The 18,955-nt window shown below is 35.9% G+C and overlaps 2 protein-coding genes across 4 annotated transcripts in view; both read right to left on the bottom strand.

Annotated features, from left to right (window-relative positions):
• The window catches only part of ttc39a (tetratricopeptide repeat domain 39A), a 30,889-nt gene extending 16,703 nt beyond the window's left edge, over positions 1-14,186 (bottom strand). The window contains exons 1-5 of one of the 2 annotated variants that reach the window (XM_066643521.1): positions 14,036-14,186; positions 11,827-11,877; positions 11,660-11,710; positions 11,351-11,404; positions 4,254-4,358 (exon numbers count right to left, since the gene is read on the bottom strand). In XM_066643521.1, coding sequence (XP_066499618.1) covers positions 4,254-4,358; positions 11,351-11,404; positions 11,660-11,710; positions 11,827-11,877; positions 14,036-14,076 — 302 coding nt within the window. In that variant the 5' untranslated portion in view covers positions 14,077-14,186. Of the gene's footprint in view, positions 1-4,253; positions 4,359-7,551; positions 7,724-11,350; positions 11,405-11,659; positions 11,711-11,826; positions 11,878-14,035 lie in introns of those variants that run through there. The other variant, XM_066643522.1, reaches the window with a different exon arrangement.
• Positions 14,187-15,264: 1,078 nt separating this feature from the next.
• eps15 (epidermal growth factor receptor pathway substrate 15) overlaps positions 15,265-18,955 on the bottom strand; it is a 37,853-nt gene continuing 34,162 nt past the window's right edge. For both annotated transcript variants that reach the window (XM_066643504.1, XM_066643505.1), the window contains exon 25: positions 15,265-17,973. In XM_066643504.1, the coding sequence (XP_066499601.1) occupies positions 17,833-17,973 (141 nt within the window). In that variant the 3' untranslated portion in view covers positions 15,265-17,832. The remainder of the gene's footprint in view (positions 17,974-18,955) is intronic.

Below are 18,955 nucleotides of genomic sequence, written 5' to 3'. Positions count from 1 at the left end.
CACCCAGTCCTTCACAGGGCAACACACATACTCACACATTCACATTTATGGACACTTTTGAGTCGCCAATCCAACTACCAATGTGTGTTTTTGGACTGTGGGAGGAAACCGGAGCACCTGGAGGAAACCCATGCGGACACAGGGAGAACACACCAAACTCTTCACAGACAGTCACCCGGAGCGGGACTTGGACCCACAACCTCCAGGTCCCTGGAGCTCTGTGACTGCGACACTACCTGCTGCCCCACCATGCCACCCACAATTAATTATTAAATATCATAATTAAAGAAAACATATCTGATCAGTATCTGCCAGTACTTTCTGCCAGTGATTTCTGTGTTTGTTTTGACTTTGGAATATGAGTGTTATCAGGTATTTTCTACATTTCATTCTTAAGTATAACAAGTGTTAGGAGTCATGCGGACGATGTTGGTGTAGTGCACTATGCTTACTTGAGCCAGGGATCACACACTAAGCCTCTACACTAAGCAGTGTAATCTACTACACTACATCAACCACGAAAGCAAACCATTGAAAGGAAAACAGTAATTATTTGAGTGTTCTATATATTTCCATCAGATAAGCTCATTAACGACTTTTCAGAAGTGTGAAAAATGCCACACGGCATGAATAATTTCACATAATCAAGAAGTCACATGTTGCATTCAGTACTCTAAAAACCAGGCCTGTGTGTTTTAAGGAGAATGTGACACTTCAGGCCCAAAATACTCAGCAGAAGGATTACTGGTTGAACCAGTTTAACCTGGTTTGCTCTGCTGAAACAGAGCAGGAATAATGCTGAAGAGGCAGACACACAATGGAATGCCGATTGTCTACATGGCTCACATTTCACCTCTATTCACTGTGAAAAAACCTTATAAGCACTGTGTGACAGCTTAATACAGCCTGCGAAAAATATTATCAACACAGAATGCTGTTATGAAATGATTATTCAATCAAGTTCTACCTATACCTCAAGCATCTGTCCCACATAATCACTTTCCACATACAATCATTTGTTATCAATCAGAAAACAACAGAAATCCTATGCTATGTTTCAGGACATGCCCATTAGCTTCTGCTGTGATTGTATTAGGAGTGAACACACTGTTTCCCTGGGAAACACAAATACATCAAATTATTGTATGTAATAAACCATATGATACAGATGTATTAGCGAGTGATTAAGGTTTAATGTGATAATGATATCCTTTAGATTCAAAGAACAGGAATCAAACCAGCCCTGCCACTGTTAATATACCATACAGAAATATACACAAAGAAAATTAAAACTATATAAAAAAGAAATAACGTTAAAAAAAGAAAGAAAGAAACATACAATAATACTGTTCAAGATAACTTTCAATCCCTTTATAAAAAAAATCTGTCTCCAATTATTATTTTTTTCTTTGTCTCACAATTGTCTAACAATTACTATACATTTAAAGGAAAAAATACACAAATTTTGAATGAAACAATGTAAAACTAGTAACATTGGGGCATTTCAGTCAGTCAGTTTATTATGACATTTTAACATATTGTAAAGGAGAGATGAAGTTTTCAAAGAAATAAAAAGAAATGTAAGAGATTAAAGGAATTATATTACATTAGGCAACTGTTTAATATGATGTAAGGAGGACATCACTGGTGACCCAGCAATTTCTTTTAGCAATGGTGCCTGAGTTTGCAGAAGGGCCATGTGTGTTATAACAAAATGTGATGGATGGTGATTACTGCTAGTCAAGTCTACCCAGGCACCTGCATTTGCAATGCACACTAATAAAAGCTTCTGGGTCAAGTCCCATTTTCTACATATTCTGCATGCATCCAGCAGTGCCCATGAAAACATGAGGTCCCTCAAGTTGTTGAGTATAAAAGCTGACAACTTCCTCAAGATCAGAAGACTGGCAATGCACGCGTCTGTGTGCTTTGAAAATTCAGTCAAGGTGACGCAGGGTTAATATTTGTCTCACTGCCAGTGACTCCAGTATGTCTTTATACGTCATTCCAAAATATACTATCAATCACCTCCATGTGTCTTCATGAGCTCATATTTATCCAATGAAATGGACTTTTCTGTGTCTCACTAATTTCATGACCTCAATATCATGGCCACAATATAGGCCTGTAATTCTGCGGCTACAATTTATTAACATATCTTGTAGCTAAAATACATTATGTGGCATAAATCTATGATTTACATGCCTTATTAAATACAACTACCATGTTAACTAAGGAGCTCCAGAAGGTAAAAATGTTGCTAGCAGTGCCTTCTCAGACTGCTCTAGCAGCTGAACACACAAACACCTAAATGAGAATTAGTCTCTGAATTTTAGTGCTTGTTTTTGTGGTGTTGTTGACAATTGAGTAGAAGGACAAGAGCCATCCTCCTGACCAGTGTGTCATCACACTCTCTCCCCCAAATTCAATCATCTGTGCTACAGAAAAAAACAGCAGCCAGTCTAAAAGAAAGAATTGAAAGACTGACTGATCTTTATATATACACAAATAAACATACACTCACAGCTGCACACACACACGCACTTGCATTTGGGAGAAAAGAAATATATACAGTATATTCCGGGGTTATATTTTCCAGGTTTTAACAACAATACAATAAGACAAATGGTTATAGTTACATGTTATTAATTAAATAATTAATAATGTATTTTATTATCTTTAATATAATTTAACACAATTATATATTTGTGTTTTAAGCCCAATTAACAATTTAGAAATGACCCTAAGTATTTTGTATGAGTGTTTTGTTTATTGTTTAAGTTCTGACCATCTGCCCAATGCAGCAGCTCTATGCAGTATATTGGTATACTGACATATTTTGAATTCCTATAAGCAATACAAGACTAAACTTCTAAGCCAGGCACTTTACACTTCATTTTTATATGCAAAAGGTCACAAAAAGGACGTCACATTTTCTTTGTCTTATCTGACAGAGCTTGATCCATGTCGGTTTTTCACCCACTCCTCCATTCACAGGCCACTTGTAACCAGTGAAAGACCCCCTCCATTCTCTTATGGCTGGAATGGGGTGTGGATTATCTATAATTGACTGGAAAAAAACCATTACGTAACCACATGAGCTGCACCTTCCCGGTAACTGCAAGTTAGAACAGCTCCATGAGCAGCACCATTCTTTGGTCTGACATAATTCTGTAAATATCTGTGATTTTCCCTCTTCACTAAATTAAGGGGAAAAAGTATTACACCTTTGCAAAAGAAACTACTGTTTCTTCAGACCATTATTTAATTAATTAGATAACTATATGCCTTTGGCTGATTTATAGTCAATAAGTTTTTTTTCTAGAGATCATTATAGTTTTAGCATGAAGGACGTCATCAAGGAGATCTTGCAATTTCAGGAGCCTATGATGTATATCAATATGCTTTAGTAAGCCAATGAGACATTTTGATCTTTCCTCTGTCCACATGTGTCTGTGACACTGAAGCCTAGGAGCCAGATGAAGCATTTCAAAATCCTCTCTATAATCCAAACTGAATGTTGCAACAGAGTAACACGCACCTACAGCCACAAGTACAAGCCATCATGATTTCTGCACAAACATGTAGGTTTGGCTCAGTTTTAATGCAGAGCTGATTTGATAGAGGTAGGTGGTGTTAAACCACACATGGTCGCATACTTATGTTACACTCCCCTTCCCTGAAGGCCTAGTGTTTCACCTAGCCTTTCATCTGCTGCAGGAAGTATCAAACTGATGAATATCCAATACATTTGAAGAAAACAATTATGATATCCAAGTTTGTAGATTTTAGCTTAATTGCATACACATGGATTGTTTTTTTTCCCTATGCAATTTCATAACTGAAAAATCATGGCCACAGCCTGCTAACATACTCCAGCAGGAGTGCTTGGGGTGGAGAAATCACCCTGTAGAGATCACCCGCACTGAAAATTTCCAAATTAACATTCATCATATCATCGCTGTGGGAGGAAGACATATCTTCGTTGTTGTACTACATCATTTGAACACAGCAGCTGTCCTTCACACTGTGCATCATGTCTAATAAAACATACTCTTGCTATTATTAGACTCACAGCGGTAGGTTTCAAGAGCATGTGACTGGACAATTTTGATGAGTCAGTAGCATTTTAGGCCGGCATCAATAATTCAGTAAACTTTCTCTGTCACTTTAACATTCATTATGATTAAAAAACCTTAACCACATAATAAAAAACATGCAATTATGTGATATACTCATCTAAACACACTTACCTGCTCCTGAGTCTGGACAGTGCTTCCTCAAAGTTATTTCTCAGGAACAAATCCAGTGCTGTCATGCAGTCCTCCAGAGCCACAGAGAGGTTAGATTTTTCTGACCTGTGAAACAGGAAGTACATACATATTTACAGGAAAATAGCAAAAGACAAATCATACAATCAGCTCTTGTATGTAAGGGGAAGTGGAAAGAACATTGTGCACCATTACACAATTACATTATAGAATGTTTTTGAATGAACACCACCATCTGTACCCAAAGTGTCATTCTTATACATTAATTTTCTGCAACTGCTTATATCCAATTCAGGGGATCAGTGGGTCGGAGCCTACACAAAATCATTGGACACACGGTGGGAACACACCGTGGGTCACAACAGTCCTTCGCAGGGCAACACTCACACCTTCACTCATATGCTCACACCAATAAATACTTTTGGGTCGCCAATCCACCTATCAACGTGTGTTTTAATTGTGGACCGTGGGAGGAAAACTGAGCATCTGGCGAAAACCTACGCTGACACAGGGAGAACACACCAAACTCCTCACAGACAGTCACCCAGAGCAGGGCTTGAACCCACAACCCCAGGACCTTGGAGCTGTGTGACAGTGACACTACCTGCTGCACCACCGTGCCGCCTTCATTCTTATACATCAGAAACATTTATGAACTCAGTTTTCAGTTTTAATGTAACTGTTATACAGTGGAGAGTTTGACCTAATATCTATGAGTGTATATGTGTACGCAGTGTTCAACACATTCATACTGCTACTTCCAGTTTATCATAAGGACAAGGAGACTGAAATACCCTTCAGACTCACCAGGCAGTGGTATGATGCAGAGTTTGTTTAGAAATGTACACAGGTGCATGTTAATGTAGGACAGTACCTAAGTGTGATTACCACCAAGCAGCAGACTGTGTGTGTAGTCCTGTGGAGTGAGTATACTGTATATCTTCAAGATGCAATATATACTTCAAAGAATAGCACAAGATGCTATATAGTTTATGACAATGAGCACTGTCTGCTAGAAAATGCCTGCTTTAGTGTGCATCATTAGAAAGCCTTATTTCATCTTAGTCCTGTGGCTGGTCATATATCTTTTTTAAAAGGATGACTGTTATCCATTGGAAGAGTATTAAACTATTACAGTCATGCATTTGGCAAATGGTCTTATCTACCGTGACTTATATTTGTATATTAATTTATTTTATATGTGTATATTAAAGAATATTGGCATAGGAGAGCACAAAACTTCAATGCTGGGAAGCTCCAGGAAAGTAAAAGAAATTTTCATTCTAAATTTAAAAAAAAAATAAAAAAATGAGCTGACAATGAGCTGAAATTTATGGGAATCACCACAAATTCGAATGAGTTGTAATGTGCCACATAATTTAATAACAGGCCAACAAGCATGCATACAGTAATAGTCCTATAATGTCCTCAGGATAATAGTGGCCAATGACCCTTCACTATGGACAGAGGGATGAAGAAATGACTGGTATGTAAGAGGACAATAGAAAAGAAAAGGAAAAAACACAAGAGAATCAGTCTTTGTGCTCTACTCAACTCTCAATTGAAACACACTAAACAGCTCAAGCAGTGATCATCATTATTGGGTGAGAGGTCTGTATGGCTGTTAATGTCTCAGCAGGCTTAATGACTGGCATACTTGCAGACTGAGTTCCACCACTGTCTGAAAACTTCTTAGCTGTTTAAATACTGCAAGGATTTCATCGGGGGACTAGGTAGAAAAGCTTTATAAGGTAAGAACATGCAGCTAAACTGCCAACAAATAAAAAGAGCCAACATGAATAACAATTCACATGTTTTAAGCAGCACAGTGTCTTGATACGCATAAGTTTGTGAGAAAGAGGGTAAAGAAAGGTCAGTTAAAATAAAATCATGATTGGAATTTTATTTTCTCCTATTTGTAATACAAAAGTTTTCTGAATGAGAGAGAATATGAGAACTATAGCAGTATTACTTGATTGAATGAGTATCATAATATACTAAGTGCATAGAAAGGAATTACAATAAAAATTGGAACATGGAGCACAGATGCTTTTATGTTTTGCTCTGTATGGTACATACTGAAAAGCCAGTAGTCAGTGAAAAGGATTAATTACAGTCAGCAGCTCTGAAATGCTGATCTCTCAAAGGAGCCACTAAAGATCATTACTGGAACATCTGGCACAAACCAGCTAACAGAAACACACGGACATATACAAACAAAGACTAACACAGATAACCGGGAATGTAGTATACATAAATCACAAAAGATGTGCTTTTAATCTGTATTCTAACAATGGATATGAGGCATTTTGATAGAATGACACTACAATAATAAGAGCTTAAAAAGCAAAAAGACCCCCAAAAAAAGCTGAATCAGAAATTCAGTATATAAGTTATATGATTGTTATAAACATCGTAAAACAAAACAACATATTTTGGATCATGTCTTCAAACTATCATACATTTTCTGCCTGTTAATTACTAAATAACTCACACATGTGACAAATGCATTGTAGGCAATGTGGTTTCAGCTAAACTAGACTTTCCTGGTCTTGTTAAGTCACATATTTAGTTACATATTATAATCCCAAAGTGGCTTACACAGTAATATAAGTAAAATATAATAAATATTTAAAGACAAAATATTGTAGATATTTCAGGGTAAATATATGTGAGGAATTTTCCCCCAATAGAGCAGTAAGCTATCCTAGAATTATTGAATGGCCTAAGAGAACCAATACAACTCTTTCTAGAAACTAACTAAGCTACCCTATCCTTATATACACAAAAGACTTTGTGTGTGTGTATGTGGTGTGTGTATATATATATATATATATATATATATATATATATATATATATATATATATATATATAGCTACACATATAAAAATAAGGCTAGGCTAGAACCCTCATGCCAAAATCTGATACTGGGTTTCAATATTATAAATATTGTTTTGATAATCAGATAAAATTTGAATGAAAAAAGTATGACATTCCTCCATGCTGCATATTTTCACACTGTGACAGACAGCACAATGATGGTAAATCTTAACACACCAAACCCTAAATTTGCCTTACAAGTTATTAATAAATAAAATATGTTAATGTAGATTTTGTAAAACCATTTTTTGTAGAAGATCAGCACTTTTTGTTGGTCTGGATTATAGATAAACCCTTTTTACCTTTTAGAACATTTTGCCCTAAAATGACAAAAACAGTCACATACACAAATGTGAATTCACACATGCAAAGTCCCATTAGCACCATTTTCATCTTACCCATTTGCCAGAGTTTCTGCCTCTTCTGACATTTTCATCTGGCACGGCAAAGGATGTAAAAGTGGGTTCAGTTAAAAAAAAAGTGAGGGCAAGAGAGAAAGAGGGAGAGAAAGAGAAGACGCAGAGTACTTCACAGTTTGAGCTCAGGCCCCTCTCAGCAGCAGCTTCCCCCTGGGTTCAGCACTCACACACAGACACACTCAGGCACGCATGCACGCACACACACACTCCATTAACCACGAGAGAGGAAAGTGAAGGAAGAACGCAAAGCATAATAAGATTTGGATGACTATCATACAGAGCACAAAAACATTCTCTCTCCTCCCCTTCCTCCTCAAGCTCTAAAGCTCTCCTTTTCAAAACCCCTCCCCTTCTCAGCATCACCCTCACCCTACACACTGCAGTCTGCCGTCTGATTGGTCACTGCACCAATATAGGAGGGGCCTAATTTTCAGCATTTCAGTCAAATAAAAAACAAAAATTAAGCAATAGAAATATACCAGAGTCAGGTGACAATCTGACTACTGCATCAACATTATAAGGGCAGGCCGTTATCACAATGATCTGCCTGTAAATGAGGCCTGGCTGGAGGAAGCCTTGTCACAAGACTCAGGAGAGAATGGCTAAACTTCAGGCTGCAGGATGAGTGAGGCAATGACGTAGCCAGCAGCAAGCTGGAGAGAGAAAGAGAGAGGAAGTAAGGGAGAAAGAGGGGTTTACTGCAGTGATATGCTCCAGTACAGCAGTCCAGCAGATTTGAACAGCACATCACAGAGCCCAGCACTGTCAGTGTTATGGATGCACATCAGGGACAAAATTACATATCCCAATCATACTACATTAGTACATTCTACATGCTTATGCATGCTGTCATGCTGCTTAACAATACATGTGAATGGAACTGTGAATATGTCATACTCAGTGTATCATATGAAAAGTTATCTGGGTAGTAACAACACCTCCTCGAAAAAAATCAGCTCACATTAAAGTGATAATCCTTATGTTTTGGGGATTTGGGGAAATAGAGACCTCTCTGGTGAGAATGTGTAGTAGTAGAGAACATAAGGAAGACTACTTTTAAAATATATTCAGAGTGAATAAATCTGATAAGAAGTCAGAGTTCTCAATCAATAACTTGAAGGAAACATCTAACATCTAGAGGATGTAAGATTTTGTCATACTTATCAGCATAATAAATTAATTTATGATTTAAAATATTTAAATATTGATACATATCACTGTCTACAGAATAATAGATTACATCCACAAATGCAAATTGTTTGTGGAAAATAAAAGCAGATTTATGTAAATAAATTTGTGAAAATATGTTCCATGTTTTGTTAATTTACGATGAAATAATATCACAATTTTGAGAGCAATTATGTCAAACAAAAGCAGAAAAATAAAACAGAGAAAATAGAGCCACAACACTTTCTTTGATGTGCAGCGTTAAGGCAAAAAATGATAAAATTTATAAAATCTATAAAGTTTTGATAGATTGTTAGCTAGCTGTTAGATATTTAGAATGTATCATCAGCGAAAGACATTTTAGTTAAGGTACAGTACTGTAGCAAGATACGGTAAAACACATTTAATTATGCGCTTTAAAACCATTCTTTCAAGTTGCTGGAACATATGTCCAATTTGCTAATTGCATTTAGTACTTAGCTAACAGCATATTGGCTAGAAGCACTAGTGTAAGGAACGTCAGTCAGATAATTTTATTATCACAAAATGATCATATATGTTACATGTATAATATCCATATGTAACCATTCATTCATTATCTGTAACCGCTTATCCAGTTCAGGGTCGCGGTGGGTCCAGAGCCTACCTGGAATCATTGGGCGCAAGGCAGGAATACATCCTGGAGGGGGCGCCAGTCCTTCACAGGGCAACACACACACACACACACACACAATCACACCTACAGACACTTTTGAGTCGCCAATCCACCTACCAAAGTTTTTTGGACTGTGGGAGGAAACCGGAGCACCCAGAGGAAACCCACGCGGACACAGGGAGAACACACCAACTCCTCACAGACAGTCACCCGGATGCCAGAATCGAACCCACAACCTCCAGGAGCTGTGTGACTACGACACTACCTGCTGCGCCACATGTAACCAAGTAGTTGAAATGTTTCAACTGTTACATCCTTAAGCACAAGCAAACAAATATCTTTCATCATGTAGTGCTGGATAACCCTTGTCCAGAAGCTATACAAAATGTCCCCCAAGTCAAGTATCTGTTTAGGTGGTCATATAGGTTATGTTTACGTTACAACTGCAAGATTAGTACTTGAAATTGTCTGAGAACTAAAAATGTTTTTTTTCAAACAACAGAGGCCAAAAAAAAAACATTATTAAAATAACTGGTTAATCTGGTATACAAGTGTGCTGTACCACACCATACCATGGGTACATAATGTTACATGTAATAAAACCCTCAGCACTGTTAGCTTTGTTGCTTGTTTTAATGGCTAGTCATAAAAAAATCTAAACAAAATATGTTACATGTTCAGCAAGAAAGAAAAGCTAACTAATCATTACTGAACTGTTTCAGGTCACAGAGGTCTTGCCAACTTTAAAAAGCCAAGCCAGTTAATCCAGGTTTTAGCAGGAACAATTGTCATGCTCTTTTTTTTGCTTGCAAGCTCATTAAGTTCTAATTCTGCATTTCTTTGGTTTGAGAACAAGGTTAACGAAGACTGAGTATGATATCTTCATGTTCACAGCAGCTCTTATATTCAGCACCAGTAGCAACACCACTGGTAGGTAACCAACAGTAGGTAACCAGCAAAAGAGGCTGTGCATGTGATGTAAGTATGTAAAGACCTGTGACATGGCCAGAAAAAATGTTTTTAAAATGAACAGTTTAGACTTTGCAGAAATGATCGCATCATCATGTTGATAAACTATATTACAGCATTTATTTAGTAGACCTCTCCTCACGCAGGAATACTACTGTTGTCAGGACAACTGCTTTAGTTTAAATAAAGAGTGTATATTAAATGGTAAAAGTAGACCCTGCTTTCAAGTATATACCTATGATCTTACCAGTTTTAGCACTATTTACTCTAAATGAGCATGTGTTTCTGTTTACTCCAAACACAAGGCAGCCTGAGGAGAAGAAACTTTAGATTATATCCATGCTTTTTTATATTTTTCCATATTTAATCAGTATACATATTTCTCCTCATTTGGGTAATTGGATTTTTAGAAGGCTCTATTTAACTTTGTCATTGCACATGTTGTGATTGGAATGGCTCATATAAAGAGGAGACAATTGTGATGTGCATGCTATCTACACAATATACACCACAATATAAGAATCACTTGATTTATTTGACTAAAACTACTCAAATTTGCATCTTATTGCACTCTAGGACTAACCTACTTATATATGAATGAATGACACTAGGAACCATGGAGCTTCAGCCCTGTGTGTGTGATGAGAGAGATATACTGAATTATTAAAAAAACTAACAGAGCAGGATGCTGCCTGTTCTGGTCACATTCAGAACGCTCCTTACAACAAATACTGTCACAATACAGTGACTCAGCCAAGGTCAGTTTGAAATAGCTCACATCACTTAAGCTCATGCAGCAAATGAACAGCTAGAAATAATACACAATGTATTTTAGATCAAGTGCAGTGCCATAAATTGTCCTACATCAATACAAACTAATTATTTATAACTGCAAAATGACAGCATCTAGGTTAGATAACTGAGAGCTTTTTGTAAACCTAGTTCACATAGGCCAATACCCAGCATATGAGAAAAAACTAAACTCACGATGCTGATGTTCCTGTGTCTTCGAGGTCATCTCCATTGTCCGGCAATTGTGACCTACAGTCGAACAGGGAGGAGAGGGTATCAGTGACATAGACATTGCAAAGCAAAAGAAAGTGCCAAAGACACTTCTGAAAAGACAGCATTGTTGTGAGTAATGCAATATCCCCATCTCACCTCCAATCCACAGTGAAAAAATTCCAGAACAGGTCAACCTTCACATTCAGCTCAGCCATAAAACTTTTCTTTGAATATCTCTTTCTATTTTCCTATCTATTTAGCTGAAAAAGATATTTCAAAACTATTTCTTACTTGAACTCTGTAATGACAGGATCCAGCTCATCATCCTCTATGACTGGGGACCTGCCAAGCAAAAAATACCTTGTTAAAAGGCTATCACTCTAAATATAAGTTCCATATTAAGGGTTATAATAAAATAAAAAAGGAACAAAAATAATATTTTTATGGTGCAGACTTACTTTACAGGGGTGGTGGGACCATCTGGAACATCATCATTTTCAACCGTTTCCCTACAAAACAGATTATGAATGTGCCAATGCTGTTTTTAAACTTAAAGCATAGAGGGTCCTTTAATATGTGTAAACATTCATTCTATGAACTTCTTACAACATTTTGAAAATTAAGAAAAGCTACTACTAGAGGTCAGCAGTTTAACATATGAAAACCTCTGCATAATACATTAACTACATATTACTTAAATACATAAGTTTATAAATGCCTCTAAAAGTGTCACTTGGAAAGTTACATTTAAATTTAATTAAATTTAGAAGGCACAATAGCCTTCATTGGCATCACTATGTACATTAATGTGAAGTTATTTTTTTATTAATTACACAATTTCAAGAATGTTGATTTGAACTCAGAATGTTATTTACTGTTTCTCAACAACTAACCTTCAACTTTATTTGCAATAATACACAGCAAAATCCCCAATGAAATGAAATGTTGTAGCAACCTGTCAAATCAATATGTGAAGAAAAGATGAAGTGCTATAACATTTAAAAGTGTCACACCTCACCCAATATGAAAGCTGTCACAATGACAGCGGAGACAGCTATGTTGCAGAAACACATGAACACTGTGTCCAAAAAAGCATCAAGATGCACAGGCTATTAGAGAATTCAACTATGTTAATTCTGTTTTGACGATAGGATGGGGCACTATGAATCAGCCGCACTGTCATGAAGGCCTTAAGGTCTAGTATAAAGAGACATTACAAGGATTTAAAGCCCCTCAGTGATGATTTGAATCAAAGGAGCTGCATTCTAGTTCATGATGGGGCTTCATTCAGTATTTTTGGAGCGGAATGTGTGTCATTTGTGATCGAGAGCTAAACATCAATTATCAGCACTTGACATGACTATTGCATTTGTGGCTGAACAAAACCAGATCCTCACAGATTATATGTTGGTGACTTTTTCAGTGCATTTTGGTGCTTGAAGCTTTGTAGAATTATGGTTTTTAAAAGTCAAATAAGACTTTGGTGGTTTTGTGTAGCTTCATATTAACATGGAATGGGAAGAATGTTCCTTATGAATCATGTTCATCTCAATTAAAGCTGGTGATGTGGAATAAAGCAGGACCTAGTAATGTTGTAATTACAACCTTCAGTTCTGTTAAAAAACAATTTTAAAAAGCTGTATCACGTTGGAGAACGTGTGGTGTTGTGTAGACCAATTGAAGATTCTACGAGTTGTTTGAAGAAAATATAGCATTTTATGTAAACCTCATGATGTCAACATTTCTTAAACTAGACAAAAGTACGGTGATGTTGAGGCTTATAGGAAGATAACACTGTAAATACAAGTTGTATCCCATTCAAATCAAATTGGCTTGTCATAGGCCATTTTGTTACCTATCAGGAAATCTGTCTAAGAAGTATAAGCAGTCAGGCAACTCTTTCTAAAGTTAAGTTGCTATACTTCCTCATTGAGGAGGAAACTAAGGTATTGAATGGAGTGTGAAGTGTTTTATAAGTTATGACTACAGCACTGGACAAGCTTCAGGCACAATTAAGTGTTTGTTTTCTGAAAAATACAAATATTTGGCATAAACAGATAAAACATTTAATGTTCTTACATATCTGTGTGTTTTTAACCATATCTATGAAACTTTCCTCATTGCAGACCAGTATTATTTATATTTATAAAACCGGGTCTGGCTAAGTAGTAGCACATATTTTGTTAAATCAAGAATGCTGCTGGAATTAAACAAATAAAGGTGAGGACTGGAATAGGACCTGAAAATATCTAGAACCAAATAGATTTTACAAAATCAACTTTTTTATTTAGTTATTATTACTTTTTTATAACTTTGTTTAGTTTTGGTCTGTATATATTTTAATGTAAAAGTGTTTTAAAACAGCAAGTCAATTTTTGCCGAGATAAATGACTGATAATAATAAACAACATGTTTTTAATGTGTAGTTTTAAAGTGTTTTTAAAGTGTTTTTTTTTCCCTCAAACGTACTGTAAACTCGCAGTAAACCTCAAAATAGTTCCAGAACTAACTGAGTGTAAACCAGAGTTCTGTATTTCATGCTGAATTCCATGAGTGAAGAATTTTTCACTCAAACCATAGTAATTCACTCGCTAACACCGGGGTACAGTCTGTAACTTCTCTAATCAAAACAGTCCTCTCTGAGGTAAGTCAAGCAGACGAACTCACTTTTTGGTGTCATTATTTTTGTTGCGCCTCCAGAAGCTCATCCCAAAAGGGAACGGGGGTCTCTAAAGCAGTCCTGAGTCTGGGGTCCGTGGCTGCGCTGTTTGACGGAGTAGTTTCAATGCAGCGGGTGAGAAACAGACACACACTCGAGTCCTACAGCGAAGACTCCAGTGAACATCTAGTGGAATGGAGCAAAGCCGCTCTCCCGGGTCTTAAACACCTCCGGGTTTTCTCGCCCCAAATATTCACACGCTACTGTACAGAAGCCTGTAAGCTTAAAAAGGAAGTAATAATAATAAGTAATTGTTCCATTTTCTAAATTCAGATTTCTTTGTATTACCCACTGAGTACAGGACTCCGTATAACGGCTGTTAATAAATCATTGGAAAATGACTGACTGCTTTAGAGACAAACTTAAAGATTCAAGTCTAGAGATTAAAAGGTCAAGTGTTCAGTAATTAATCATTTTCCGTTTTTTAAAGCGCTCATATCATAGAAGAATTTAACGTCATTTTTTAAACATTTGTAAACAAAATATGTGCCTTTATATGGACCGTTTAAAGGTGCAGTGTGTAGGATTTAGTGGCATCTTGTGGTGAGGTGGCAGATTGGAATCACCCTCATCTCATCCCTCCTTTTCCAAACTGACATTTCAATGGGAAATAATAATACTTATATATATATATATATATAATTTAATTCTGGGTTACTGTAGAATTATGGTGATGGAACATGGTGTCCTCTGTAATGTTTGTAGTTACAAGTGATGTATACAATTTAATACTATATTCCATTTCTGCTGACATAATCCTTACAAAACTTACAACTTGCACATTTAAAAACTAGGAAAACCCTTTTTCTGGTTAAATACCTTGAAATTTTAAGGAAACAAACTTGAGAATGAAACAATAAAGATAAAATCACTGCTAGGAAGGTAATATCATATTGCAGTTGTATAACAGTAGTAATGTTTTCAAATGATCACTTACAATGAATAGAAAGGATTACACAAGAGAAATGCCTCATAAAAAGAACACCTACAAGCTATTGTTAGCTAAACTGATATAAAATACCTTAGTTTGGACACTCTTCTCACTTTTCTGGAAGGGCAACTTATTGTCTTTGTCGTCAATTGTTTTATTGATGATTGTTTGATGATGGTGTATAAATGACAGAATTTTTGTCGTATTCTTTATGAAATTAGTATACATAAAAATGACTTGGGAGGTTCTTATTTATTCATTAGATTTAATTACAAGTAACTTAACATATTTAAACATCCATCCCTATTAAAAGGAACATAACTGTCAAGTTAAAAAAAAAACAATACATTATGCCAGTTTAAAAGCCTTTAGAGAGGCAAAGCATGAGTGGTTTTTGATCAGAAGAATTAGAAGCCTATACATACATACATACATACATACATACATAAATGATGAACAGAAACGGAGAGGACCGTAGCTGTTGGGCAAAGAAGTAGAAGCAATCACAAACAGACGGACAAGTCCTAATCTCTACATGACAAGGAGTGCTTACTGGTGTCTAATGTAATACTTATAACTGGGATATGTTGTAAAATGCCATGTTCTTAGTGCTCATAAAACTCTTAATAAACTGCAAGGTAAATGTTGTATTGGTCAAAAAACAGTAAGTGTTACATATGATAGACCGGATATTTCATTGTGCATTTTCAGTGTCTACCTTTTACTTTGACAATGAAATATCCTCATGCTGATACAAATATTTAAGTCAGAAAGGACACTGATCATCCTATAATATCTAAGGCAGTAGACGCTTTTCACAGTCATTTAAGACTTGCAGACGATGCCCATGAGGTCAGACCAAAAAACACACAAAAAAGGTAACTTATAAATGCAAACCAGCACTACACAACCTCTCTGTGCCCCGTTAACCGTGCCCTACCGGTGTTCATATGTACAGGCCACTGAAATAGGTAAAGACAGACGAGCTTATATTCAGAATTATTGAATATTCAATTGTAATTGTTGAATTCAGTGATCACAAATTTCTATACATTTAGTAATTTGGATATCAACTGCAAATCTATTTTTTCCCCTTTGAATATTTAGGGAAGAAATGTATTAAAGTAGAATTAAACCTTTTATAAATTTCTGCACAATCAAATTATAACACAGTAAACAAAGTTATTCTAAATGTTTTGATATGAAATTTGTCCTGAAGTAACTGACAGAAACTAGATATCTGACAAAATTAATATCTTTATAATTTATCTTATTGGAAGTTATATCAAATGGCTGTGAATATGCTACCTCATATCTGATACATTTTAGGTTTTGGTCTAAATATGTGTGGTTTAAACTTTTCATAATACTGATGTACATGTAAGGTCTTCTGATAAAAATAGTACACCAAACATGGCTTTTTTAAATTATGAAGCAATTTTGAAAAAAATCTTTGAAACTTCATGTAAAATATCCATTGTCTCAGATTAGACAAATTCAAAATGTTCTGTTGTTTAAAAGCTTTACACAGTAGACTATTCCTATAGTGAGGACTTAAAAACAAATAGAGCCTAGATGAGAGACAATCCCTAAAAGTACATATTGGGATTTAATCTGTTCCTCCAAGCTACAGAATCAATGAAATTTTACTTATTAATGCACATTTTCTGGAAGTGAAAATAAGATCACTCACATTTTTTCAAAGTTTGCTACCTCTGATAATAGTGTATTATTCTATATATCTTCAAGATACATTTTGCTAAGAAATATTAGGAGTGCACAATATGGCTATATGGAATTACACAATTACAGGCACTCAGCTCATATAGAATATATACTGTACAATTACATTTCCGCAAAGATTTTCATCGGCCTCAGAACTGTTGAAGAGACTTCCAAAATCTCTTATTCAAGGAGACGTTGAACAGTGTAAAAGTTATTTCAAAACAGTCTGGAAACAAATGATCAGTTCCCGTGCAAAAGGATTCTGAAAATGTTCTGATTGTGTCTTGAAGAATATATCAAGGGGCAAAAATACTATTTCAAAAGCGTTTTCTAATACATTAACATAGGGAACCTCCGCTGGGGGAAGAAAAAACTAAAAAACTCTGCTTCGTAATATGCAGCTCTAATCAACTGGTCATATTTAATCAAGTAAATAATGGCCAAGTGTAGATCAGCTCATCTTTAACCAAAGTAAAATACGGTTAAAAAAAAAAAACTAACTAAAAAGTATTGCAATTCCTTTACATTCACTGACACTGATCTCGTAGGTCATTTTCATAGCTCAGTTTAGATCAAGAATGGAGACCTTTATCATTATTTACATTATGCACACTATATAAACCCTTCATATATGGCTGGGCTTTGCACATACCGAATACATCCATGTAATTGTCAAACATTTCCCAAATTTTCATACAATTACTTTGTTACCCAGTGCAATATGCAGAGGGAGTGAAGTTGTATGTTAATGTGCCAGTGATCATTCAAAGCGCTATGGAAATGAGAGATTAGTAAAATATAAAGCAGCCATTTTACTTCTCCTTAAAACCAAAAAAGCATGTTTGACTCATACACAGAGGTGGTTTTAGTCTTTTACCTTTTCGCCAATTTGTCCCCTTAGCCCCAAACCCTGTCCCAACCCACAGTGCTTCAAGAGGAGTCACTGGCTATAAAGAGAGCTGCGACTGAAGTTGGAAAGACTGACAGGGAGTTTTGTTAAAGTGGTGTTGTGTTGATAGTGTCTCAGCACCCACAAATTCAGCTCTTCGTTCCTCGTCCTCGGTGGCTGCATTTGTTGTCTGGTCAAGGTCAGGAGAGTTCGGATTTGCTAAGGGCAATAGCCAATTCCAGATCTTCCTGCTCTTGCTGCGTGAGTCGGGCCAAGCGCTCCCTCTCCTCTCGCTCACTCTCCCTCTTTGCCCATTCAATCATGTCCTCCTCTGTGGGATACTGCTCCACACACACACACACACACACACAAACACACACACAGAGCTATCAGGTCAGACCCCATGATGAGAATGAATGACCTCTAATGTATGCCTATGTAACAGAACAAAAATAGTTACCATGATGCTTAATAAGAATTATTTACTGTATTCATATATTTAGAAATAAATAAATAAAAGCTGAAGAGACTGATTAAAGCTCCCAATAGAAAATCATAGGTATTTAAAAGCATCCAGTTAAATCTTACCCTTCAATCAACTGAATGTATAAAGTCAAATGGGAACCACAAACACAAAAGCAGTGATCTGACATTTAATTCTTTAAATCAGACAAGTTCAAGAGTTTTTTTCTGTTTTGGTTTTTAAGTGCAGGGTTTCAGTTTAGCCTACAATATTTAACATCTTTCCAAAGAACACCACAGTTTTAGCAGTGCGAATACATATTACTGTAATTACACAATGTCAGTGTTGGAATGGTTTCAGGCATTTTTTTAAACATTAGAAATATACCTAGAATTTCTAATATACCACCCATGTTGTACACTTCCCAGTACGATTCATTTTATCTTATAGCCTGACCTTTTACATATTGTTTGTAAGTTTTTTTTAACACTTGGGGCTTGCATGTTGAGGGTAGCTATACATTTTTAGATATAATGTCTTTGCAGCTATGACTGAGTGCACTGTAGTGTAGTAAAATGGTTCCTGAATCTAGTACTGTCAGCTTACTAGCTATCAACCTGTTAGGTATTTTTATTTATTAAATACAACAAAAATAACATACAAACCCCATTTCATAAGTTGGGATGCTGTGCTAAATATATATAAACGCAATATAATAATGTGCAAAACCTATAAACTAAATATTAAATTGAAAATAGTACAAAGATTAATGATTTAAATGTGGAAACTGAAAAAAAACACGCCCATTTTAAAATTGATGTCAGGAACATGTCCCAAAAAAGTTGGTACAGGGTCATGTT

Source organism: Hoplias malabaricus, chromosome 14, assembly GCF_029633855.1.
Source record: "Hoplias malabaricus isolate fHopMal1 chromosome 14, fHopMal1.hap1, whole genome shotgun sequence".
NCBI classification, from domain to species: domain Eukaryota; kingdom Metazoa; phylum Chordata; class Actinopteri; order Characiformes; family Erythrinidae; genus Hoplias; species Hoplias malabaricus.
The sequence above is the reverse complement of the archived record's forward strand: the minus strand, read 5'-3'. Positions and strand labels throughout refer to the sequence as shown.